Below are 27,883 nucleotides of genomic sequence, written 5' to 3'. Positions count from 1 at the left end.
GTTGATTATTTTTCGTCGCTTTCTGTCACTTTTGGCTAATCACGACATAAAATGGTGATTACATGGAATTGATGAAGGGATACTCGCAAAGAACATCCGTGCCCTGGCAACTTATAATCCCCACCTCCCCACTTCTTTCAATTGATAATACGCACCTCTCCATTACTATCATGAGTGAATATATTTTACAGTATTTTTCAATAGTTGTTAACTCGACATAAATCTTCTTTACTGATTTGAGTTGATTTTTGTTATTTAGCGTCGCTTTCCCGTCACTTTTGGCTAATCGCGACGAGTTTAAAATCCTTTTTACACCACAGTAAACCATCTTATGAACATGGACGTCCGCAGGATCTTTTCCAGGGCGCGGGGGGGGGGGCAAAGAAGGCAGATTTTCCCCATGATAGTGATGCCCGCTCAAAATAACATTATTTCAGTCTGAAATTATCACGCTCCTTAAACACAATTATAATGAGTAACATAAATTACTGTGATGGAAATTAAATTATCTGTGAAAGATATATATATAATTATTATGTTTACATTCATTCTCCCGTAGGGGGGACATGACCCCTCTTGCCCTCCCTTACGGACTCCCATGCTTATGAAGGCACAGGAACTTTTTTCCTAAAGAGAAAATAAACTGAATAAATAACAAGCAATAGCTCTGTCATTGACAGCTAGCACTAAGTTCCTCTGCTTGAATGAGAAATGGATATTTCTTGCATGCTTTAGTGTATTAAATTTTATATGTATGTAAAGCAGAGGAAATATACCATCTTGCGTGAATAATATATTGTTAATTTCATACAGAGTTTATCCTCTGCATATGTTTCTAATTATACATTTTCGTAGTTGAAAATTACACGTTTGATACGTCTGTATTTGTATTTTATTTTCTGCTTCTGCCACATTTGACAATTAGCGACGAGGAGGATGAATGAAGACACGCACGCACGCACGCACTCACTCACTCACTCACTCCCTCTCTCTCTCTCACACACTCTCTCCCTCTCTCTCTCTTACACTCTAACACTCTATGTCCAGGCTGATGTCACGGCTGGAACGTGGAACCTTCCATGGTCAGACCATCGGTCAACTGCTGAGCGCGCTCGGCCACAATTCGCGAAGATGGGAGGGAATGAGTGATGATATGAAATTGATGAAAGAAAGAACACCCCCCCCCCCCAATGCCCAGGCCTGGATTCGATTGATTGGTTTCAAACTGAAATTTCAGTCCAAGTAACGATAGTATGATCTTCGAGATGAGCACTATACGTGTTACAAAGTACTCTTAAAGAATCCCCAGTGAATTGGTCAAAATAAATTGACAGAATTTCGAGGAGAGGTCGAGCCGCTGTAAGACCACACCTTACGCCAATATACATAAGTAAACCCGTGGCGCAACAGCCCGTGAAGGCAAGGGCCTACTCACTCACAAGGGCCGGCCTCACTCGCACACCAATCAGTTACAGGGTGACGTGTGGTCAGCACGACGAACCCCCCAATCGTTGTTGGTTTCCCCAATCTCCTCAACAGGTCCTATAGACCAGCCATGTCAAACTCAATTCGTGAGTAGGGCCGCATAACGATAATGTCAAAACTTTCCGGGTCACACATCTAGAACCCCAACACCTTGAAGTCCAGAAGTAAGTGGTTCGACCCAACGGTGCCGGGATTCCAGTGATTATTATTGCAGCATCGATATGTTAGTCTTGTCCTTCTACATTTTATGTCACTTTTGTTATTGTTATGGAGAATTCAAATTAATAATTTGTCTTTAAATCTCAAGTTAGCAAGTCAGCCAAAATTATGTTTTTATACTAAATTTTAGATTAATTGAAGATTTGCAAAGAAACAGCAGACCTTTTCATGATCCTTCCACTCCAAAAACAAATGTTTTGTAAGAGTCACATCAAGTTTATGTTTGGAAATAGTGAAGTTCTAGGAACTACACACACACACATATATGTAAGCAACATCGATAGTAGGCTATTGTAATTTGGAGAGGATATGATTTGTGAGCGGAACAAGCATGGGAATTTAACGAAGTTCCTTTGCGAATCATCAATTATGTGTGTGTGTGTGTACACGTATTTCCTATCTGCACCGTTGACTCACAAAGTACTACATGTGAGGTAAAACTATCGAAATGTAAAAAGAGGAAGCGCTACCACCCTCCCCGCCTTTTCTACATTTTATTCAAATCGAACACCAGGCAGGTATCGAGATATATATTTTGGAGGTGCGTCCTAACGTAATGTCTCAAAATAATAATATTAATAATGTTAAATTAAAATAAGTATAATTATATTAAATTAATTAATATACGTATTTTTATTACATTAATAGATAAGAAAGCGATATAACAACAGTGATACAGTATAACATCACGTATTCATTATCTAGCTTACGTGTAGTTAAGGTCGGCAAAATTTGTAAATAAATAGAAACTGCCCTGGCAAGGAAATTAATGCCAAATAGATAAAGAATATAATATTTGTTGAGTATGAAAAAAAGATGTTAGATCCAGTTGACGAAAGTAAAATTCCTGGTAATATTTTGCATGTTATTATAAGTAGTAATAATTCTTGCATAAATCTTCTTTGGTACTGTCATTCGAAGTCGTATTGCTTTCCAATATTTTTGCGGAAATAAACAAATTGCGATTAGACAACAACCTTATTTTCATTACTTAATTGAAGTTATTTTATGATCTCATTATTTAATTTTTGTACTTGGTAAGTCTTTCGGGGGGAGGTTGGGACTCCTGGACCCCCCTGAATACTTCCTTCGCGGTAGGGATCGAGATAAATTTACTGTGTCACTGGTTCCAATTCACGGTAAATATGCTCTGCTTCTCTACACTCAAACATACACAAACTCATGGCCTTCCTGCTTTCTTGGTTTCTTGACTGGGAAAGAGGCAATAAATCAAGCTGTGACAGCTACGGGACCTTCTGAGGAGGGGACGGAACCCAGCTGTGCAGAGGATTCAAACACCCGCGCGAAATAGCCCTCCCCGTCCCCTGGGGGCAATTTTCGAAGAGAGACATCTAGTGGTCAAGTGGCGAACTATGATGAATGAAATTCGGCTGAAGCGGCCGTATCTTTCGCCGTCGATAATACATGACATTTTTAAACAATCATTTTGGGCCGTGCAAGTGACTTTTGAAAGAAAAGCCCTCCCTAGCTTAGTCATAGAAGGATTGAGCATTACGTTAGTATGCATTATAATGGCCATTTTCGTTGGTGCTACCCACAAATCCTATAACCATTCTGTGCTTATTTACGTATTTCCTTATGGGAAATTGAAAAAAAATAATGGAATTTGTGCACATTTAACGAACTGAAATTGCATAAATGTGTCATGTACTCAAAGTTTCATAAACTAAGTTCACATCCACTGCGTGTTTTCCGGCAAATTTTTGCCCTAAAACGTTATATTCAACAAAATGCAAAAAAGCCCATGTTAAATTTAAGCGCTTTCCACGGCGACCTTCGCCAAACTCCACCTCCCTCTTAAGGGAAACTGTTCTGTGTGTGAATGTTCGGAATTTGTTTTTTTGTTCTTCAGCGTAAGTTTCGTCTCTTCACTATACCACAGTGGGAATCGGGATGTTTGCTTTCCTTAGGGGCACGTGATCTTTAATTACAGCCTGCACACAGTCGATGAGGAACTCCACTGCTTCTTCCGTGGGGAGCAGGTCCATCATTGTCCAAGGAATGAGGCTGGTGAAAAGAGAAAGCTGCTCCCAATCGACATTTTTTTCTAGTTGTAGACTGGTCTGGAGGAGGGAGGGGGCCTGGGTTCTTTCCAGGGGCTTGGAATTCGGCATTCACAGGGGGTGTGGTCCAAGGCGACGAAGTGCTAACCTGGCATGGTGGCCTTGACCTGTGTGTGCGAGGACAGCAACAGGTCGAGAGTTTGTGTGTCATGTGGGGAAATCTACAAATTGATGAAGTCCAATTGCTTTGATATAATGATCAAACCACCTGTCATCATTGTCTGTGCAGAGGCCAGAGTTTGACGATTACCATTTTATGTGAAGGTTAAAATCACCCATAAGAATAATGTCAGTTTCCTTCATAGCATTCAGTACAGAATCTAATAATGCTGACAAGGTTGCAGTGTCAGATTTAGGGGGTCTATAAAAACAGCTGATTAAAAGTTTATTTCAGCCTATATTTACCTGAGCCCATATTAACTCGCATGGCGTTTCGAGATCCAGACAACTGATGCAGGGCCACTTGTTGTTTACTAGTAACATTACTCCACCTATACGTGAACCTCTTATCGTTGCGAAATACCTGAAATTCCTTCAGGAATATTTCAATATCGTCGATCATCTCACTGAAACCAACCATATCGTATTTGTTAAACTCACTATAGAACAGTTGTATTTGCAGCTTCCTCAAACTGTCCACACGAGGCTCCGATCCGAACTCATGGCCGAGAAAGAAAATTGCCTGTAACTGAGCAACCAGTCCTCCACACACTTGCAGTTGTCCAGCATTTCATTTCTCGCAATATTACGAGTCCACGTCACAAATAACACAAACACAACAGCACACAAACAACCCCAAAACAGTCGAAATTCCGGAGCAGTAAATGCGCGTGTATGAGGCTTCAGCGTCATCTTTGTTAAAAATGTTGCACAAAAAATGATGTGACAATCGGTCAAGACAATAGATCCCCTTGACTGGAAAGAGGCTTTGACTTTTTGAGCAGCGGAACTGAAACCCTGCTAAACCTTTAGTGGACAGATGGTACATACATGTGAACCTTTGAGGGCAACACATTATATTTTCAAAAACTACATGTGATACTTCAGTTCTGTTTTTCTTGTTCATTTATATCCATATGAAGATATGACATACTCGAATTACAATGCTATACACGTATTGTGCCTTCCTCAAAAGATGTTTTTATTTTCTAATCAATGCAAATTTTAAAGAGTGGACTTTTCAAATATGCAGATATATTTTTAAAATCATAGAACTATTTGCTGTAGAGCAGCGTTTCTAACCCGGGACCTGGCATTAATTATACCAGGCTGTGAAAGGTTCATTAGATCCAGTGGTTGACAACTAACTTAATTCTAATTTTATGTTTGTCAACAAGCCTAGACATAATCAAACTTTACACTTCATTTGTTTCATTTTTCATTTGATTTAGTTTATTTTACTTCGCGTTTTGTGCCTCTTGGCTAATTTGCGAAGATGGGGATGAGTGATGAAATGATGAAATTGATGAATGGACATTCACAAACAACCAAGCCCGACCGGGAATCGAACCCGCGACCCTTGGCGTCGCAGCGCGATGTGCTAACCACTCGGCCACAGGGTCGGGCTTTACACTTCATAACTATGCCGTAATTCATTAATATTTAATTTCAGGTTTGTATATAACTTTTTGAAAAATTAGAAACGTATTTACCAGCAAAGTTGTCAGCATCAGGGCATCAACTTTTCAAAAAATAATTTAGAATGCTGCAGTATAATAAAGGTTGAGAATCACTGTTGTAGAGTGGAAGTTGTTCATTTGGATGGAATGGCCATTGCTTTCACACAAAGGGAATTATTGGCATTCTACCTTGATACACGTGCAATTTAAGAAGAAACAAGGGTAATTTACTCCAGAACTTCCATTATGGGAAGCTGGCCCTCCACAATAAACAAAAGTGAAAGAAAAATTTCAAAATTTAGCACACTGCTATATACCTACAATGTGATGTGTGTAGTTGAAAAGTGTCCCATGATTTATCATTAAAAAATAATTAAAATGTATTATTTCATCTGCTCCTGTTTGACCCCTACTTTCATGGGATCATGTATTATGCACTAACAAAAAAGTAATGTTGCCAACTATCCTCAAATAGGCTATTGGTTCTAGCAGTGTGCTATGTAACCTGGAAACTTGAATTATATAGCACAAAATACCACTGTGAGAAAATATTTTATCTTTTATTTTCTTTGGAAAACATTGCACAAAGTAGAAAATAACTAGCTCCCCAATGTATTTTTTATAACTTTTGTCTGTTCATTTTACCTCTACTGCAGTGGCGGCTGCTTAATACGTGCTACCGTGCTATAGCACGTTGCTAAATTTGTTAAAATGGAAAGAAGAAAAAAGCAAATCTCACAGATGCAAGAAGTTTAATGAAGCCCCAAAGTGAAATGAAACTTCTCATGTTAAGAGCCTCAACATTTACCAGCGGCGCCACGTATTTCCCTCACGATGGCTATAAGGAATAGCGTACCGTGCTAAAATCTCAACAGCACGTTTTCGCCCCTTTTTCATCCCTCCGCGCATGAATACTGTACACCCCCACTCCTCGATTTGTACGGGGGATAGGGTCCCCGCTCGAGAAAAATCGTCTGCTAGCATGCTACAGGAGGAATCAGCACGGTAAGTGTGCCATCTCAGGATAAGAAGAAAGTCTACGACAACCTATTGCCTCTGTCAGAACAACGTTTCTTAATGTCATTTTCAAACGTTCTGTACGTTATCAGTGTAGAGTTATGTAACGTTTGTAGCATGTCGTATACATTTGCAGCACCTGCAAAATAGTTGGAACGCGAATCGACACTACCCCTTAGCCTTTAATCTATTTCGGTGGTAAGTTGTAAAGATTGCAACTCTGAAACTATAGTCCGTGCCTTTTTTGCTTTCGAAAGTGGATTCTGCTACGTAATTTATGTTCAGGAAATTCTAATTTTATATTTTATCTAAATTGCCTGTTTTTAAATGCTAGATATTTCCTTGTTTATGTAGCACTTCAATAGTCAAGAAACAAACTTACAGAGTACCGTCATTTTTTCCCGGCTTCCAGACCCGAAAATTTTCCGCGCGGTTCATTGTGTTAAAATCGCGTGGCACGTGAAGTGGTAGTCATTGTTGTGAAGGATTAGCTTTTTGTTGTTGTTAGAAGTGAAAGTGTGTGTGTGTTAGTGTACCATGAATTTGGTGGATTCTTTGTTACAGCGACCTTTCTCTTCAAGAACACTTGAAGAAAAGTTGGAAATAAAAGCGTTAGGATGGCCGTTGCCAGATTTGGATCTATCGCAAAATCCAAAGGGAGGTAAGAACGCTACGCATAAAAGGCGATTTAATAGAAAACTGTAATATAGTGTAATATAGCTTTGTGGGTGTCAAATTCGAAATGCATTATTCTGTTTTCCTTGCATACTTTTTGGAAGTAATGATTCGTGGTCTGAAGGAGGGGTAAGAGATAAAAGATCTAGGACCTTTATGTGAATATATGAGAAAGCATAGTGAAAGCAAAAAGCAAATGAATAATGAGTTAAATTTTGTCTCTCTCGGAACTTTCAACATAGCAACGCAGTTAAGCCACGTTTATCTAGAATCTCATAATGCACAAGTTGAAAAAAATCGCCACGTCTTGTCAAAAATCATAGACTGCATCAAGTTCTGGGAGCTTTTGAGTTGTCCCTGCGTGGCCGGCCACGATGAAACAGATTCCTCCGCAAAACCTGGGATATTTTTTAGGGCTCCTTGATTTTGTCAGTAGTTTAGACAATACTGTTAAAGAACATCTTGACAACAGCACTGTATTTAAAGGCACTCGATCTCGCCATCGAAGTTCCGGGTTGAAATCTCGGCCCGGGTATGGGTATTCTTTGTAATACTTTGTAATAATGAAATTAATGAAGGGGCATTCACAAACAATACCCATACCCGGGCCGAGACTCCAACCCGGAACTTCGATAGCGAGATCGAAAGTCGACCACTTAATGTTCATGGCCACACAGCCGGCACGTATGTGTGTGTGTGGGGGTGGGGGATAGGGTGCATTATAAGTACATGAAAAACAGCATCAGTTGTAGCACACATCTTTGAAAAGTCACGAGCCGCCGCTGCTCTACTGACATGGCAAGGATTACTTTTAATCCAACAACATGTACCTATCACACAGATAAACAACAAAAATTACCAGCACGAATCATGTTTGTGTTTTTCTGTATTGCACAGTACAAATAAATATTTTCTTAACAATAAAATATTAAATGATTTTCGACACATCATCTTAGAATTTTTTTTATTCACTTTGGCTTATTGTGGAGCCACAGGAACTCTTCCAAAAGGAATTTCTGACTAAAATTTAAATTGTCTTCTTCTTTGTTCTAAATGTGTGTTGGTAAGTGGATACTAAAATTTCCTTTGTAATTTTTTTTTTTTTTTAAAAAAAAAAAACTGTCTAGTTATCATTCCATCCTGATAGGCTTACAGGTTTTAACTCTGAGAATTTAACTTGTTATCAATTTGCATGCAAATGTTGTAAGAATTATTTCTTAGTAAATCTTTCTCTCTCCTCAGTCTTTGAAATTCTACCCGAACACATTAAGTGCGTTCTCAGGTAGAAGTCTCGACCTGGGCATGGTATCTTTTTTACAAAATCCTTACTCTAGGACTGATATACTTTTTTCTTAAATGTGTTTAAACCTTTCCTTAATTTGAGATAAATATGGACTTATCAGAATAAAATTGTCCTTTGCTGTATAGTGAAAGGAATATTATTTGAAAAACATTTAAAATGAGATAAATTCCTATTCTTCTGAAATATTAGTATTTTTATTATTTCTAGTGCTCAGCCATTACCAATGCCGATGTATCATTCTTGGTCGATACCAGTGGTATCGGTTGGAATTTATTTACCGATACTTTTCTGGCATTTTTGGTCTTTGATGGACTTCGCAAAAATGCTGCTAGGCACTTTATCCTGGAAATTAGTCAAAATTCAGTTTCTTTTTATTGTGCACCAATTTTGCATGAAAAAAACTGATTTCTGTAATAACATTTAGTAATCTGACATAATTCATGAATGTCTTTAAAGTGGAATACAAATATTAACCAATATTTTGAACAACTTTAAATTTCTAAAGTATCGGTATGGTAGACATTGGTGTGATTATCGGTATCGGCTCAGCCCTAATTATTTCCTTTGGGTTTAACTGATGTGGAGGGTCACTCTACATGTTTGACGTTCTGCAATCATTATCTAACCATTCAAGACCACACTGCCATTTATAAATTCTGCCTACACTTCACTAGTCGATATTGCAAGGTACAACAATGAAAAAAATATATATAAAGTCTCACATTATTTTATATGTGAATAATAAATTACAGTATTAACAAGTAAGTTAAAGCATAAATAGATAAAAGTAAATGTGAACATAATTATACAATATATAAAAACTGGATAAAAGAAGTAATATTTGTAACAGAATACAATGACTAGTCAACACCAGACTTTCTATAACTTAATTGCAACTACATTAAATGTAAATGCATACATGAAAATAAACACACTACAAAAGAAAAATGTCAGAAATTAGAACATCGTATACAACAAATGCATTGCACAGTTACATAACATCATGGGATTATTTAAAATGTTAATACAAAAAGTTATTCATATCACACATCTACATTAGCATCAAGTCATGTTCCCCTGAAAAAAAAATGCTGCATAAGCAGAAAGCTGCCTAAAACTGTCCTTTGGATTTTTTTTTTACTTCAGCTTCCATAATCAGCCATACACATAAATATAATTTCAGCAAAGCAAAATTTTCCCAGTAATTTTAAAAATTCTTTCTTACAAGATAAATATTCATGTAACTATGACCTATGTTACTAAAAGGTGGAAAAAAAACAATCAAGTATAAATCATTCACACAAAAAAATATATAATAGAGACAGATCTTATTTAAACCCTGTATAGTATATATTGTAAATATTTTTGACCTCCCTGATGGTGTAGTGGTAATGTCGTTGCCTTGTAATCAAGAGATTGTGGGTTCAATACCTGGTTGAGGCACGTAGTGGTTCGGATCCCACTTGAAACTGTAGGTCGAGTCCCGATTAGTCTATCTGTGCATAAGGTTGACTTAAAACAGCAACTCAACAACAACAATTGTAAATATTTCTTTTACTGGTAGTTATTGATTTTACAGTATGTAGTTATAAAAGTAATAATGAAAGACGAATATGAATAATATGATATGGAAATACAATTACTATTAAAGTTACTAATCACTAATTACGTACCAATCTGAAATATAATATTAAACATTCTTGGTTTGCAACTCACTCAGTTTCCTCGATCAATCCTAGTTCTGCACCTCTCAATGTTCACTCTAAAACTGCCCACAGACCTTTATTGTCACAGATTTTACTAAGCAATGTAGAGTCAGTCACCTGTATCCTCTACCTGGGTTTCACCTGTTTATGCCTTTGGTGACCCAGTAAAGCTTAGGTAATATCTGACACTGCATTCCTTATTGACAAGTTTGGCCAGTGTCTGGGATTTTGAGCTGTTTTTAATCTAATGTATTTTCAATATTTGAGGATATATATATTGATTTCATTTTGCCTGTATGTGCATTAGAATAGTAACAGGATTTCTAATACAGTGCCCGGTTCGATACCTGGTGGAGGCACAAGTGGTTTGGATCACACTTGAAACACAAAGTCAATCAATCTAATACAGTGGACCATTTTTAATTAAAACTCCCAAGGGGACATGAAAAAGTTCCAATTATCCCAAATTTGAATTAACAAACACATTATGCCATTAAAGATGGTTTCAACGGGAATAAACTTCTGTTCAAATTGCCTAGTAATTTAAATTAAAGATAGTCCACTGTATTTCAAATAAATAAAATAAGGGGGTATATGTGTCACAATAAATTGGTACCATCCTTACAATATTGATAAGAGTGGCATTTATATTACAATAAAAATGTATACAAAAGATTCCATCTATACATATAGATTTCAATACTACAACCAGTTGTAAGGCAAGTACTAATTCCTACTATGTATTTGTATCCAAAGATTACACAAAATAAGCACAAAGTTCATGGCCAATGTTTGGTGATACACATAAAACATTATTATACTATTGTGATATTTTATAACATTTTGTCTTTGTTGTCGAGGTCTAGTTATACACTAAACGTATTCTTAAATAATAATTAATATATTATTTTAAAGGAAGTCAAGGACAATAACTGAGCCTTACGAATATTAAATCGCTGACACCTCAGTGACAATAGAAATAATATAATTTTATTTCCTTTAAAATATTAACATTGCTGATTTGCAGAAGATAAAAAAATATATTTTAATACTGAAGAGTATATTGTACATTTCAGCTCACAAATGAGAGTTCAGTTTTCTTCTTGGGAGCTGAAACTTGATAATGTACAATATATATGTATTCTTGGCTTAAAACTTTTGCAGTAAAAATGTCCAGCTGTTAAACAGATCATAGAATACAAAATCATACAAAATAACATTTGTAATATTATTATTACATTTCACAGGCAAATGTTAACTAGAAAAACAGAGTAGCACGGACAAGTATTGTATGTACACAGAAATAATGGGCTTACTGCAGCCCAACAATGGTACAGTTTCAATAGTTATAATTTAATTGTTACTAACTGATTTACTATTAATTTTAAATTGTTACCAATAAAATTTTCTCCTTATCCAATTTGAAGAGGCCCATATTCAGTGCTCTATTCTTCTTTGGTGAAGAAAGGTTGCGGTTCGGTACTCTTCAAGTTGGTTTCTTATTATTACCATCACAAGAATTATCGTGGTATGTTCATAAATGCTTTACTTACATAACTAATCCCTCTCTCTCTCACACACACATACACACAATCATTCACTCTCTCTCTTCTATCGTTAAAATAAAATGATAGTTTTATTTACATCTACATCAGAAAAAAACAATTTCTATATTAATTATAATAACCATAACAATATTATTTTTATATTCAACTTTATTAAGGCTAGGGTTTTACTTTTGTGGGCATGTGTGTGTGTGATGTTAATATAACTTTCAAAATCTTTGCAACCAATGTAGTGTTTGGATTAATTTCAAGATGCTGATTATTTGATTACACAATTAGTGCAAATGTTTACTAAACCAATGTAAGGGTTTTTGGAACTGTTAAAGCCTCCCATTATAAATGGCCATGCAGATGATAGAAGTTGAGACGAAAAAGTAGTAAATGTGAAGATATGCAGTGTTGGTATAAATTGTTTTGTTGTTATGCATTTTGTAACATGAATTATAATAAATCATGTTGAAGGGTAAAATTTCAAATTCCTACTGTTATAATGGTATTAATTTGTATTGTGTAATGATTCCAATGTACTTTGCTTTAGAAGAATTTTTTCTTAATGGCGAGGCACAGACTATTGCATCCCGAGTCCTTCAGTGTCAGCAAGAGAGGATACTCATTGAAGAAGCGGAGGTCACCCCTAGAAACTTTGCAATCTGCATATTTTACAGCAGAGGAAGATACAAAAGATTGAATCAAATTTCGGAAGAGGATTACGAGGATCAGTTTGACTTGTAAGTACAGTGTAACCCCAATTTTACATTCCCGGATATTACATTTTCCTGCATTATACATTCAATCTTGATCGTCCCAAAATAGGAAAATCTTATAAAATTTTCCTAATTTTACATTTTTTCAGCCTGGTCCCTTGAAAAACGTAAAATCGAGGTTCCACTGCAAGTTACGAAACTCCATAAATGACATAATGAATAACAAAACATAATCTATACCAACGCAGCAAGCGACACAGTCTATCATTATATTTACTTCTTCTTTTCTGTTAAATGGGAAAATACTGTATGTTAAGGTCGAAGCTCACAGAACTGGATTTCCAGAAGGAATGCCCTAGTTGGTGCTGGACTGAAATAATGGCTGATAGACTGGTTTTGACGACTAGACCACGTTCTAATTGCAACTGACTTTTTCTGCTAGATTCTGTAGAAGAGCAAATCAGAGCGAAAGTTTAGTCATTTGAAGATAATCTGTTAGTTTGGCAAGGGAAAGTTTTTTGTCTGTGGTTTCTGAGTGTTGGTTGCTTTGTTTTTGTTCGGTGCTTGATGAAAGAAAGAGTTTAACAGAGATGATGTACATTCCTGTTTGTTATTATCTTTTTAATAAATAATACACAAAAATCTATTTAAAGCGATGAGATTTGTACATGACAAATGTGCTTAGCTGATAATGAAAATCCTTATTATTACCAGTGTATTAAATGTTTGACATATTTAGTTCAACAAAATATTTTTTTTTATGAATGAATCCTGTGAATCTCGTGTATCACAGTACATTAAAAAGCTTGTTGAGTACATCTTAATTACCATATTTTCTTTCAAGCAAATTTCTAGCCCATACTTTTCTTTTAATTCTAATTTTTAATAACAGCAGTAGCTACTATTCTCCTACAGTGTTCTTCTAATCACTCGTCCATCTTTGAACTTGTCTGCTCTGCACCTTGTGGGAACAAAAGTATACCAGCAAATATGGTAACAAGTATTGTGTGAGGCAAAAACTAGCAGGTGAGCCAGTACGACTAGTTCAAATCCAACTGGACCCAGCAGAAAATCTAGCCTCGTGAGATTCAGGATAAAGCCAGTCACAAACAAGTGAACATGCTAAAAATAGTTGGCACATAGCATGAGTTATTCTTTATGGAAAGTTTTGGAGTGTTTCAATAACGTAACCCAAATGTATATGAATAAATTGATTATGAAGTACCAAATTTTGACAAAATTAATAAATAAATAAGATTTCACTCACAAAATTTCAGTACCATGGCTACTACAATGACAAACAAATAGGCATTACATTAGCAGTTTACGTAAATTACTGGTAAGTGCTGATTATGGGAGCAGATATTACACCAAATTGAATTCTTGCCAGCTGCTAGCTTATACACTGCATTATAATTTCCAAACAGAAGCTAGGTCACATGACAGAACAGGCATGTTGATTCCTTCGATGCATTACTGACTGTTCCAGGAAGAGCTTGCATTTCCACGGCAGGAATCAACAACTTTCAGCAGGAACTTGACCAACATCTGCATCTCTTGCAAAGGCCTTGGATCAGCAGTCTTCTGAACATGAAAACAATGAATAAAACTTTGTCCAGGTTCAAGATAAACACCAATTTTACATTCACAAATTTTTCCATTTTCTCACAACACACAAGGTTTGTTCAAAAATATATGTTAGCATCATTTGCCCCCGGAAACCAGTTATAGATCAGTACCAAAACATACACTTTACTTCACGTGTGTGTGATCTTTCAGTCTGTCCAAGTGAGTTAGTTGGTACCAGGTAACTCTAGATTCCCCCTCAATCTGGCAAAACAAATTCCCTGAATTTTCCAGTTCCTTCATGCAATTTTAAAATAAATTTTCAGACTATTCTGAGGTGCTTTAACATGTTAACTAAGCTGTAAGTGTTTACCTCCACTTGCTATTTGAGAGAATCAAGCTGCCCAACATTGTTCAAAATAACAAAAGAAAATAAAAGAAAATATATATGTAAAACTTGTCTCCAGGAAAAATTTGAATTTACTTTCATTTCCAAATCCTTACAAATACAATCAACACTTGATAGGATAGATCACGAAAAGTAGTCCTACTCCATAAATAACAAAATTAATGAACTTGAAAATCATTGTTTCTAATTGGATTAAGGTTTAAATACATATTTCACTGTCAAAATATTTAGCATCTGTAGCCTACATGCTTCACAGAAAAACAAAATCAAACTTTACTATATTTTTAAAGTGACACATATGTAACATATTTTTGTTAATGTTTTTCATGTATTCAGGATAGTTTTTTTTTTATTTGTTAGACACTGTAAAGTACTTCTTAATTCTATGGAATCTGTTTAGTATGAATATTTTAATACAATCGCATATCTAGAACCTTACATTCTGTGTGAATGTCACACACAAAACGCTGGAATGTCCCTGATATGTTCGGAATTTTCCAAGTGTTTTTTTCCTTCTTCTTCCACTGACTTGGTCAGGAAAAGGCTACCATTCCCCACATAAGCCTGCATTCTCACATGGACGTAGCATTTTCAAAAGGAAGTGAGTGAATTAGTAAGTGCCTATGACAATCTCAAAATAGATTGCTATCCAGTAAGCTGCATTCTTCCTCTCCAGAAAGATTACATCTGATATAATTCAGTTGACAATATTGGAAAACTAGAAACAGTCCAGCAAAAACACTACATGTCCATGTACGGTATAGGGACATTAAATACATCAGCCTTATTACTCTTACAAATTAAAGAAGTATAGTAACAGTTTACTTACCATCAGGTTATCACTTCCTCGTGAATAATTTCTTCTTTGCGTATCATACTACCACTGCCCCTGCCTCTCCCCTGCTCTCTGGAAGAGGAGCACAATCGAACCACGCCTTTTCCAGAGGGTCAAAGTATTCGACAGAGGCTATTGTGATTTGGGCACGGTAGAAATTCACCTCATGTGTCTGGTCACCACCTATCACATACAGCAAACCGTCAGCTGCTGCAACAGCTGGACTGGCTCGCCCAACTTTCATGGCAGGAATTTCCGTCCACTTGTTCTGGCAAAGAGATGGTGAAACATTTGATTAATATCAATGGTAATTATTTGTGAAAAAAAAAAGTGGAGTTAACAGATTCAACACCACAACAGGCAGTGATATTTTTCACTCTATTAATTATATTTTTTTGCTTGTTTGTTTTTAGTACTATTATTACTTCAACTTAATAAAAACATGTAAACTATGGCTGAGCCAATACTAATACCAAGGTATCGGTCAATGGTATGGTATTGGGATGTATGAGTAGGAATTTAATAATTGATATCTACCAATACTTTTATAGGAGTCCAGAAAAATGCTGCTAATACGGAGTCTACATGTTCTTGAAATTATAAAAAATTTCAGACACCCTTGTATCTCACATTATATATACGAGGGCAATTCGGAAAAAAAAAACCCGTTTGCACATGTCGAGAAATAGCCGGGGATAGCGACGTCAGTTCTGTGGCACTGTGCACAGTAGTTTGGTAGGCAGTGAGTAGTGAAAGGAGAAGGTTGAGTTGCAGTTGACTCGTCCGCTTTAACAACTGAAAATGAATACTCTCAAAGAAAATCCCACTAAATGTGAAGTGCGAGCAGTAATATGATTTCTCTGTGCGGGGAGAAAAAAAAAAAAACTTTTGGCAGCTGCGATTCATCGCGACCTGTGTAATGTTTATGGACCAAACATGATGAGTGAAGGTGTCGTTCGTGAATGGTGTTGCATGTTTAAAGATAGACGAACTGACGTGTACGATGTGGCAAAAAGTGAGCACCCATCTGTAGTCAGCAATGAACTTGTGCAGGAAATTGACAAAATGGTCCGTGAAGTCCGTCGGTTCGCGATATCTGAACTTTCGCTTTCCCCAAATTTTTCGGACTGTTTTGTACGAGGTGACAGAAAAGTTGGGATACCACAAGTTCTGTGCCCTTTGGGTTCCAAAACTCCTTTCTGAGGAGCACAAATAACACCAAGTAGGTTCTGCTTTGGATTTTCTCTCGCGTTATGCCGAGGAAGGAGAACAATTTCTTAACAGAATTGTGACCGGTGATGAGATTTGGGTGTTGTATGTGAACTCTGAAACCAAACAGCAATCAATGGAGTGGAGTCATAAGCACTCACCAAAGAAACCCAAAAAAAGCTCAGCAAACATTGTCTGCCAGAAAGGTTATGGCAACAGTCTTCTGGGATGCCAAAGGAGTACTGCTAGTGAAGTTCATGGAGCATGGTTCGACCATCAATTCAGATGTCTACTGTGAAATGTTACGACAACTCAGACGATCCATCCAGATCAAGTGTCGGGGCATGCTGACTTAGGGTGTGGTGTTAGTTCACGATAATGCTTGCCTGCACACCGCTGGACGCACTCAAGAACTTTTGGAGCAGTTCCGTTGGGATGTTTTTGATCATCCTCCCTATAGCCAAGATTTGGCACTAAGCGACTACCACCTCTTCAGGCACATGAAACAATGGGTTGTGTCGCACCGCTTCAACAATGACAATGCTCTACACGATGCTGTTCGAGGATGGCTTCATTCCCAGGTGGGAGATCTTTTTGGAGAAGGAATTTCAAACCTTGTGAAACATTATGACAAGTGCCTCAATTTGAATGGTGATTATGTCGAAAAGTAATGTAATGTTGTACTTTTCTAATGTGTCTAATAAAAGTTCTGTCTCTACGACTGTCTATCATTGATAACGAAATGGTGTTTTTATCTGAATTGCCCTCGTATTATTAGAATAAAAATATGGTGGCACAAGACATTAGCTATGCAATTATACAAAAAAATATTTTGGGCAGCATATTTACTAGTTCTGTTAACTAAATAGTTGAATACTACAAATATTCAATCTAATAAGTTTTAAAAACTTGAACAATTACATCTTTGTTGTTAATATATTCATGTAAGAACTCACTTGTTCAAACGAATACCGCTCTCCTGAACAAAGAACTTCATGGTTACGATTTGTTCCACCGACAACGTACAAATAACCATCTAGTACCGCAACACCCATCTGGCTTCTTGGGACCAACATGGAAGCCAAAGAAGTCCATTCTCCAGTTATCGGATTAAAATTAACTAAGTCTTGCAAATGACGTCGACTATGTGTACATCCACCGACGATGTAGATCAGGCCTGTAAAATGCAATGAGCTTGAAAACGTTTCCCATATCACATGTAAATGCTTTACAAGATATGCTTGATACGGTTACTGCAATTTCATGTAATCAGAACAACTAAGTTTAGGCACCGATATATTCCTGTGGTTGGTCTACACTGTTCTCTTTTCTTGTGTGGCTAATGCTGTCGCCTTGTCATCGGTTTGATTCCAAGTGATGGTACATTGCAGTACCTTGTATCCCATTCGAAACTGTAAATTCAGTCCTGAATATCTGGGCATAAAGTGAACACAAACTTTACCAAACTTCTCAGTGTCCTGTTTAATCTATTTTAAGTAAGTAGGAATTGTGTTTTCCCTGGCAACGTGATTCGAACAAGTGTTCTCAGGTTACCAGCCAGGTTAATTTGGCATTAACATCCAACCATCCTGCCTCAGTGACCAATGATGGTCATATGATGGCATAACTGACCTCCACTTCTGTGAACACTGTGTAAAAACATCTGCAAAAGTGTACCAAGCGACAGTGTTGGAGCCACTTGTGAAATCGTTGACCTGCACCATGTTCAACAATGAGCCATGGAGCTTCCAGCATGACTCAGCACCGGCCCACAAGGCAAAGACCACACAGGAGTGGTTTCAGAGAAATGTGCCTGACTGCATTGCTCTGGCTGATTGGCCCTTCAGCAACCCATTAGACTACAGGTTGTGGTCTATTTTGGAGGGCATGGTATGTAGGACGAGGCATCCAAACCTTAGGAGTCTCAAGTGTTCTCTTTCCCCTCGAGACCGTGCGTGTTGCAATCGATGACTGGCCTCAGAGACTTCGGGCCTGTGTGAAGGCCAGAGGTGGCCATTTTGAACAGTGATTGGTGCTCTGTGTTGGCAAGACCTGTACCTTTGTAACATCCAAATATTAATACATTAGCTTGCTCACTGTGCCTGTAGTTCATTATTAACTTTGTAACAGAATTTATATGACTAGGTACATAAAAATGGGTATATAATAGGGATGACCAATATGAAATTTTGGCCTATACCGATAAAGTTTCAATATAAAATTTATCGACACTGATAACCAATATTCTACCGATCCAATATAAAAATCCAAATGGTCCATTGACCCCCTTAATAAATGTATCTTACCAGGTGAACGAAGTTTTTACAGTACAAAAAAAAGTGCCTATTTAGACATTTACTTTAAGAGAAAGTACAGAAAGGAGTTTATATGTTTGTATATTAAAATTATAACAAAATGGCAATACCAATACACCGATACACTGGTATGTCTGTATCAGCTGATATAGGTAGAGTACCGATTATATTAGCATATAATATTACCTTGATAAGACACCACACCCATGCTGAAACGTGGTTCTGGCAAATTTCCTTCCAGCTGCCATTCGTTGGTAACGGGGTCGTATCGTTCAATACTACCACCTATGTCCTCTCCTACCCATCCACCAACTGCATACAAACACCCACCAAGCGCGCACAAGCCAAACTCACACCGAGGCACCACCATGCTGGCCACTTTACTCCACGTATCCTCTCTAGGATCGTACACTTCACCGTTTGCCAATATCTGAGATTCTTGTTCGCCACCGACAACAAATATTCTACCATCGAGATTCGCAACACCGGGAAGTATTCGTCCGATCCCCATCGGAGATGCTTTCCTCCACTCTTTACGGAACGTGTCAAAGCACTCCACAGATTCGTATGTACACTCGGAACGCGTCCACGCACTGACTAATTCTCTTTTGGAACCACCTATAACAAAAATGTTCTTCTTCGCACAGAGACGCGGCTGCACACACAGACGAACGAGACTTCCCTTTTTCGACATGACGTCCTTCTTGATACTGTGCAGGGCTACTTTGAGACTGATATCACAGCATTCCTCGATGGATTTCTCTAACAGGCAACTGGATAGCAATGGAAGACGAACGTGTCCGAGGATTTCGAAAACGTAACACCTTCGGCTGGAGATATCATGTGTGATCCACCTCATGGCAGCTTGAAACACCTATGCAATAATAGTAATAATATAAGAACATTAATTAGTTTCAAATAGCAATGATTCAGTGTTTCAATTTTTATTTATTTATTTGAAAAATCCTGAATACAGAGAAAATCAATTTTATATCAGGATATCAACAGAGAAAAAAAGAAATGAACAAATGACAAGCACACACACACACACACATATATATAAAACAAGAATAAAAACTATAAAACAAACTGTAATGTGCAAAATTAGTGCAAATTATTAACAAGAACTTCAAATGATGCAGTCAATTTGTGTTTCTAAAATAAGGGTTGTGAATTTATTGCTAATAGTGAAGAAAGGTCAGAAAATTTACTTTGAATTTGTATTTATTTCTTCTCTGCCTCTGTGGGTTAATTGAGACGAATGATGAGTTGATGATAGATGTGAAGCTAACTTTCATATTTAGTGCTCGTGCAACTTACTCACGTGGAATAAGTTAGTATACAATAAAATGTAGATACTGAAAGGTACTTACGATAGTGAGTATTGGTTTAAATGAAAATTACGTTTCAGGATTCCACTGATCCTCGTAACCAAACTAGGCCAGTGAAACTACACCTTAGCCGCGTCAGATATGACAAAGACTTAGGAATTTATAGTGAGGCTGGGTAGAATGGACTAAAAAGGAACATTTGGTCATCTGACCCCAAATATGTAAAACTGCCATGTCGCAACTGCAAAACACTTATTTAAAAGGCATTTGAGCCCAAGGCTTATCACACAAACACGTTAAAAGACTGATCTAATAGGCCGGGTGAACACAGGGCTTGACTCACAAACATGTTAATGTTAACACAAACAAACATCAATATCTCAAATCTAGGACCCTGGTTTCATAGCAGGCCATCCCAACCACTTCATCATGAAGGTAGGAACTTTCAAGAGCTTTCTAATTGTGGTAGTACGTAGCATACACAATTACAGTTGTACTGAATATAAAAGTTACCAACATAAGGCCTGATAAATAAATACGGAGGAACTGGTACTCACAATGTTAAGTGCTCGATGCATTGTAGTTCTGACAATATCAATTGAACAGGTATGTACAGTCACGGACACTTTTGGGTTGTAATTACCACATTCCCTTTCAATGGAATCATAACAACCCATAAGTATCCATGACTGTACAGCATGTATTCAAAAAGTTCCAGGACCATAGTTACTATAGATGCATTATCTCTGTGTCACTACTAGAATTACTTAGCATGAACTTTCCTCCACCTTCTATGAAAATTTCATTGCATATGACTCATTTAGTAGTGAAATAGCAGGGGATGAAAGTATGCACAATTTAATTTGTTGTCACACTTGCAGAGTTGGAACAAAGAGTCGTTCGTAATCAAATCAGATTTTGTTTTAAATGTGTTTTAAAAGCACAACGGATACATTTTCGATGGTGCAAATTGTGTACCAAAAGGCCTGTTTAAGCCTTAGCAAGGTATGCACATTTTAACAATAATCATGAGTTACTGGAAGAAAATCCATGAGAAGGGTACACCTTCATAAGCAAAACTGACGACAATGCAATGCATGTCTCAAAAGGTGTATAGAGGGGAAGGGATGTATGTTGAATATTAAACAATAAAACTGCATTTATTGAAAGAAAAAAAAAGTTCTCTTAAGAGGGTAAAAAGGTAAAAGGTAAAGTGTTCCCCTGTGCTTAGCACCATGCCATGAAGGCGTATAGGGGGTGTGGGGGTAACGCCCCACACTTTCTTGATCCGGTCGTGAGTAGGGGTGATGTGATCAGCACCACGCCCCTGACCGCCTTAACCCCCCAGGGTTTCCCCCAGGTACCCATGTTATTCGATGCTGGGTGGGCGCCGGGACCGCTTCCAACCGTTAGAAAAGTTCCCGGATTTGAACCGGCCGGGGATCGAACCCGGGACCTTGAGCATGGTAGTCAGACGTGTTACCGACTGAGCCACCTCTTAAGAGGGAGAGGGACAATTTCACCAAGGTCTTTCTCGCTGCGGCAGCTGCCGATCACTGTTGCCAACTTCGCTCTTTTGGAGCCAGATGTACTCTTTCATGTACTAGTTTGGCTGTAAACTGTGGCAACTGGCCCCTGCCCCACTATGATGCCACCACTGGCTCCGGCCCACAAAGACCAACTTTTGCCATGAGTGTACATTTTGCATGTGACGTGATATTGTTACATTGGTTGTGTTGCTCACCCCCCTCTTCCCTCCACAGCTACTTTTATATAGCACCGTGGCTAAGGTGAAGATGACAATATTATTATCTGGGAATTCTTTATTTTCGATTTCATATAAGCATCAGTAAACTACCTAAAGTAAACTTGATAAAAGATAAAGACGGTGATTTTCTTGCTGACCCAAGCGATATTCTAAATAGATGGAAGAACTACTTTAATGACCTTTTAAATGTCCATGTAGGAGATAAATCAGAAGTAAATGAAGTCCAAACAGCAGAACCTTTAGTTCCTGAACCTAACTTCACTGAAGTTAAAGATGCTATTAAAAGGCTAAAGAATAACAAAGCATCTGGCATTGATTTAATACCAGCTGAGTTAATTAAATATGGTGGAAATTCATTAATATGTCAAATTCATAAATTAATTTGTTTAATATGGAATAAAGAAGAAATCCCTCAACAGTGGAAAGAATCCATAATTGTTCCTGTGCTTAAAAAAGGTGATAAAATGAACTGCAATAATTACCGTGGAATTTCTCTACTCTCAACAACATATAAAATATTATCTAACATTCTTTTAACAAGACTAACCCCATATGCTAATGAAATTATACGTGATTATCAATGTGGATTTAAACGTAACAGATCAACTACAGATCAAATTTTTCACATCAGACAGACACTTGAAAAAAAGTGGGAATATAATCAAAATGTCCATCAGCTATTCATTGATTTCAAAAAAGCATATGATTCGGTCAAAAGAGATAAATTATATAATATATTAGTAGAGTTTGGAATACCTAAGAAGCTTGTTAGTATGATAAAAATATGCACCAGTGAAACAGAAAGTAAAATTCGTGTGGGCATTAATATGTCTGACAAATTTACAATTCATGATGGGTTAAAACAAGGAGATGCATTATCTCCATTGCTCTTTAATTTTGCCTTAGAATATGCAGTGAGGAAGGTAAAAGAAACTAAAGAAGGACTAAAATTAAATGGTGTGACTCAGTTGTTAGCATATGCAGATGATGTAGACTTACTGGGGGATGATGTAAATACAATTAAGAATAATGCTAAAATATTTTTCAAAACTGCTAAAGAGATAGGTTTGGAAGTTAACAAAGAGAAAACTAAATATATGCTTACAGGCCGAAACCAAGTGTTAGGTAATAATCAAAATCTAATTATTGATAACAACTCGTTTGAACCAGTTTCCAAATTCAAATACTTAGGAGTAATATTAACAAATGAAAATTATATTAAAGAGGAAATAAAAAGTAGGCTTAATTCAGGAAATGCATGTTACTTTTCTCTTCATAAACTTTTGTCTTCTCGTTTTAATATCTAAGAAACTACTAAAAGTTAAAATATACAAAACAGTAATTTTGCCTGTAGTATTATATGGGTGTGAAACTTGGTCCCTTACATTGAAAGAGGAACATAAATTGAGAGTATTTGAAAATAAGATCCTTAGGAAAATCTTTGGACCTAAAAGGGATGAGGAGACAGGTGAGTGGAGAAGGTTACATAATTTAGAACTACAAAATTTGTATTCATGTCCAGATATTATCAGAATAATTAAATCAAGAAGACTTAGGTGGGCAGGCCAAGTGGCACGAATGGGAGAGGAAAGAGGAGTTTACAGGATTCTTGTTGGGAAACCTGATGGTAAGAGACCTGTAGGAAGGCCAAGACGAAGATGGAGGGACAACGTTGAGATGGACCTGAGGGAAATCGGTAGGGATGGAAAAGAGTATATAGATCTTGCTCAAGATAGGGACAGATGGAAGGCCTGTGTTGCTGCAGCCATGAACCTTCGGGTTTAAGAAGGCTAGAGAGTTAGTTAGTTAGTATAAGCATCAGTGGATTATTGAGATGGGTGAAGCTGCCAAATCTAGGTGGTGAAAATTAAGAATAAATTGCCATCACTTTAAAGCTAATGGTAATAGCAGCGCCCCCACCCCTCTGACACCTAAAATTACCCTAGGAGGCACTTTATGCAGCCTTCGTTAATCTAGCCTTGAAAGTCATATTTAGGTCTATTAATGGTGAAATTTAGCTCTTTTATGCACATCAGGTTTGGCAACACTGCCGAGGCAAGAAGAAATGCATTAGGTTTATTGGACCATTATTTTATTTGTTCTCTCGGGAATATCAAACATCCAATGATGTAGAAAAGTACATGGACAGAAAAAGGACACATTGAACTATGTCATAGTAGTAGGAAAAGTCGAAACTCCCATTTGATTAGCCGTAACTTGAAGTTGATTTCCCATAAGGAATACATGGGATTCTGTAAATATTTATTAATCATATTTTTCAAACACGTGTCTAGTTTACTAATCATTTTGAAAAACAGTTTCAACTTGCAACATGGAGAGAAATTCATACTCTCTTGCATACTAATCCCTTTTTTATATAACAGTGCCCAATTCGACAATATTGAAATAAATGCACAACTGGTGATTAATTATCCCTCTTCGCCTTAAAAACAATATTCCTGAAACTTTTTGATGCACATTGAATATGGCAATTTGCAATTTGGCACAATTCAATAAATTAGGGATGGGACCGATTAATCGGTACTCTATCGGTATCAGCCGATATAGGCATATCGGTGTATCGGTGAAATTACCGATTATTTTACCGATCCGATATATCAATAAATATGATAATTTAGTGCAAAATTCTGCCATTTTATTGTAATTTTTATGGATAATCTCCATGCCCTACTTTCAAAAAAAGTAAATGTCTTAATATGTAATCTTTTTCACTGCAGTTACCTTGAAACACACATTTATTAAGGAGGTCAATGAACCTTTCAAGTTCTTTGAGAATCATTTCTAATTTTATATCGGATCGGTAGAATATCGGTTATCGGTACATTTTATATCGGTACTTTATCAGTATCGGCCAAAATTTCATATCGTCCCATCCCTACAATAAATACACACAAAAACAGAGGAAGGGAAAAATCAGGCAAAATAAGGGCTAGCTCGGTAGTTCGGTTGGTAGAGCAATGGTATGCCAGGGATCCACGTTTGATTCCTGATCAAGTCTGCATTTTTTGGCTGAAATGTCTATGAACTACATAAGACTTGTTCATTTTGATGTTAATGGCATGTCGTAACTGCTACATTTCAATCACTTACAAAATGGATCATACACAGTATTGTTCTCTGTGACTGAAGTATTAGTATTAAGAAATTAATTGCTACTGTTTCTACAACCTAGTAATAAAATTGAAATGCAACTGTGGAAATGTCTCAGAAAAATGTTTACCTGGAATTCACTATCAACTCTCAGGTGTTCACTAGAAAGGAAGACTGCTAGTTGATCTTTTGGTAATTCGTAGAATTCCTCTTCGTAAGATATCTGAGGAAAGTGACACTGGATAAACTCCATTGCAGAATTCGAGAGGTCTTCACAGTTGTGACCGTCTGCAAACCTAAAAGAAGGACAAGGTTGGATCATCAGTAAATGCTTTCACTAACAGCAGATGCAATGACTATTGCCTGAAATCAGTGGGCAGATTAACAGGGGGTGGTATGCCAGGAATTTCCCCACACATTTTTTTTATACCCAGCAAAATACATTAATTTTCATCCATGCCAAATTGAATTGAAAGCTTACAGTATACCATTTCTTAACTATGTGCATTAATGGTCCAGCCATAGAAGATATCCCTGCTGAAAAGTATGCAGCCTTGTTGATTAAAGGAGGCATTCTACAACTGACCAACCTGACAGAGTAGACAACAGCAAACTCTTTTTAACTTAAGTTTTCATTGCACAGTGCTGATATTTTACATATATTAAAGTGTTCACAAGATTGGTTGATTGATTTGGTGTTTTAAGAACACTTTATGCACAGTAAGGCTAATTGGGACTGGACCTACAGTTTAAAGTGGGATCCGAACCACTTGTGCCTCAAAAGGGTATCGAACCCGGGACCCCTTGATTACAAGGCGACAACACTACCACTGCACCATCGGGGAGGCCAAAAAAAAGTGTTCACAAAAAACTTATAGATAGTTTAGAGGGCCGTAAAGTTTGAATTTACTCATAAAAGTTTTTAGTGTTACAAGTTCGATAATTCTTTTGGCATATTCATTTCAGTTTTCTTAGAATGTAAATGTACTGTTTCTAAATTACATGTAAATGTTATCCTAAGATTGAATGACCTTGGTTAGATCCCTTATACAGGCTACACAAATTTGCATACCCAAAAAAACTACCTCCCAAAATGAAATCCCAAATGAACCACTGAGTCGGGATCCCCCAAAATCAAAAAGCTCAATCCACACAATGCCTGAAATGTTTTCACAAATTATATTCCATAGCAAAACAGGCCACTGAAGACCAACAAGTGTCAAGTAGCTTTTCACTGGGTGATGCGTGGTTAGCATATCAACTTCCATCAGCATGTCCTCACAAATACTGTGTGTGTAGCTCCAGTGATCTAGTCGGTATGGCATCTGACTGCCATGCAGGAGTCCCAGGTTCGATTCCAGGGGTGGGTGATCTAAGGTCAGCATTTTTCTGGCTTTTGTCCCCACATAAAGCGGCTCTGGAGCCCACCCAGCCTCAAATCAATGGGTACTTGGGGGGAGGGGTTAAAGGTGCCCAGAGCATGGTGCTGATAACATCACCTCCAAAATTGAAGAGATCGAGAATGTGTGGGGCCCTGCCCCCTCAATCTCCTAAATGCACTTTCATGGCATGGTGCTATATGCACAACCAAGGACACCATTCTAACCATTCAGCTACATGGAAGGTCAGAAATGTTTTCTATGCATAATTTATTGAGATGACACTGACATAAAATATTGATTGATTTGGTGTTTTAAGTCCACTTTATGCACAGAAAGGCTAATTGGGACTGGACCTACAGTTTAAAGTGGGATCCGAACCACTATGTGCCTCCACCGGGTAATTATGCCAATGTATTGCTATTGAATTCGTTGGATTTCATTTACTGATACCATTTTTTTTGGCAATTTGGTCATTAGTGGGGTCTGCAAAAAATGCCACCCAGCACTTCAGTAGTGTCTAATTATCCTAGAAATTATGCAAAATAAAAGTTTCATTTTATTTTACCCGATTAATGTGTGGAAAAAACTGTCTCATGCAATTCTTGAATATTTTGAAGAAAAAAATCCATAAATTGATGTTTGTAATTTGAGTGCCCCCACCCCCAACTAATATTAACCCTTCGGTGGGCACACTATTTTTTATAACAAGAGCAGGCATGCGGGGGACTTTGTCACCCCTGCCGTTTTTCGTTTAAAAATTTGCTTGTTTTAAATTTATAGTTGAATAATTTTATTTAGACATGTTTTTACATTATTTGTATCCTTGAATGTACAAATATTTATTTTTTATTTATTTGTATATTTATATTCACCCATACAATGAAAAGTTGTTGTTCTCACATAATACATATGCATCTTTGACTTTATACATATTTATTTATTTTCGCATGTAAAATAGTAAGATTATTGTAAACTTTATTTGTGTTTTTCAGTTTACAAATGTTTATTTTTTCTCTTTGCACTTACACAATAACAAGTAGTTGTTCTTATATAATATATTTTTATCATTTAGTTTAAATATTTTAATTATATTTCTTTATTTTCTCTTGTACAATAATAAGGTTCTTATGCACAATGTTTGTTTCTTTGAGTTTACAAATGTAAATAAATGTGTATTTTTTATTTATTTTCACGTATACAATAAGAAGTTGTTATTTATCCCATATATGGCATGATGAATCTATATAAATATTAAATAACAATCAAACTTTATTGCTATAATAGTGATCGGTGATAAAATCAATAATAGATAAAAATGTAAGCATAAAAAATAATAATTAAAATTTTAGTTACATGAGAAGGTGCATGGGGTGTATGTTATGTAGAGAAAGGTAGACAGAAGAACGGGAGGTAGCAGAAACTCCAATTGAAGAATACAAGAGCGGATGGCAGGGTGGTGCCAGTCATGTCTCGACACAGCAAAAAAATGTGGTTGTGGGGTGACAAAGTTCCCCAGCATGCCCGCTGGAGGGTTAATCAACATTTTTGACAACTTTCAATTGTAACAAATTTCATGTACT

At 36.9% G+C, this 27,883-nt stretch overlaps 1 protein-coding gene across 5 annotated transcripts in view; it reads right to left on the bottom strand.

Annotated features, from left to right (window-relative positions):
* Positions 1-9,119: 9,119 nt before the first annotated feature.
* LOC145994098 (actin-binding protein IPP) overlaps positions 9,120-27,883 on the bottom strand; it is a 41,265-nt gene continuing 22,501 nt past the window's right edge. For 3 of the 5 annotated variants that reach the window (XM_083130185.1, XM_083130188.1, XM_083130194.1), the window contains exons 5-9: positions 25,052-25,217; positions 18,898-19,585; positions 17,353-17,573; positions 15,182-15,455; positions 9,120-13,961 (exon numbers count right to left, since the gene is read on the bottom strand). In XM_083130185.1, the coding sequence (XP_082986311.1) occupies positions 15,225-15,455; positions 17,353-17,573; positions 18,898-19,585; positions 25,052-25,217 (1,306 nt within the window). In that variant the 3' untranslated portion in view covers positions 9,120-13,961; positions 15,182-15,224. Of the gene's footprint in view, positions 13,962-15,181; positions 15,456-17,352; positions 17,574-18,897; positions 19,586-25,051; positions 25,218-27,883 lie in introns of those variants that run through there. The other 2 variants (XM_083130198.1, XM_083130203.1) reach the window with 2 other exon arrangements.

This window comes from Lepisma saccharinum, chromosome 1, assembly GCF_977018435.1.
Source record: "Lepisma saccharinum chromosome 1, izLepSacc3.1, whole genome shotgun sequence".
Classification (NCBI taxonomy): Eukaryota; Metazoa; Arthropoda; class Insecta; order Zygentoma; family Lepismatidae; genus Lepisma; species Lepisma saccharinum.
Note: the sequence above shows the minus strand (reverse complement) of the source record. Positions and strands in the feature narration are given on the sequence as shown.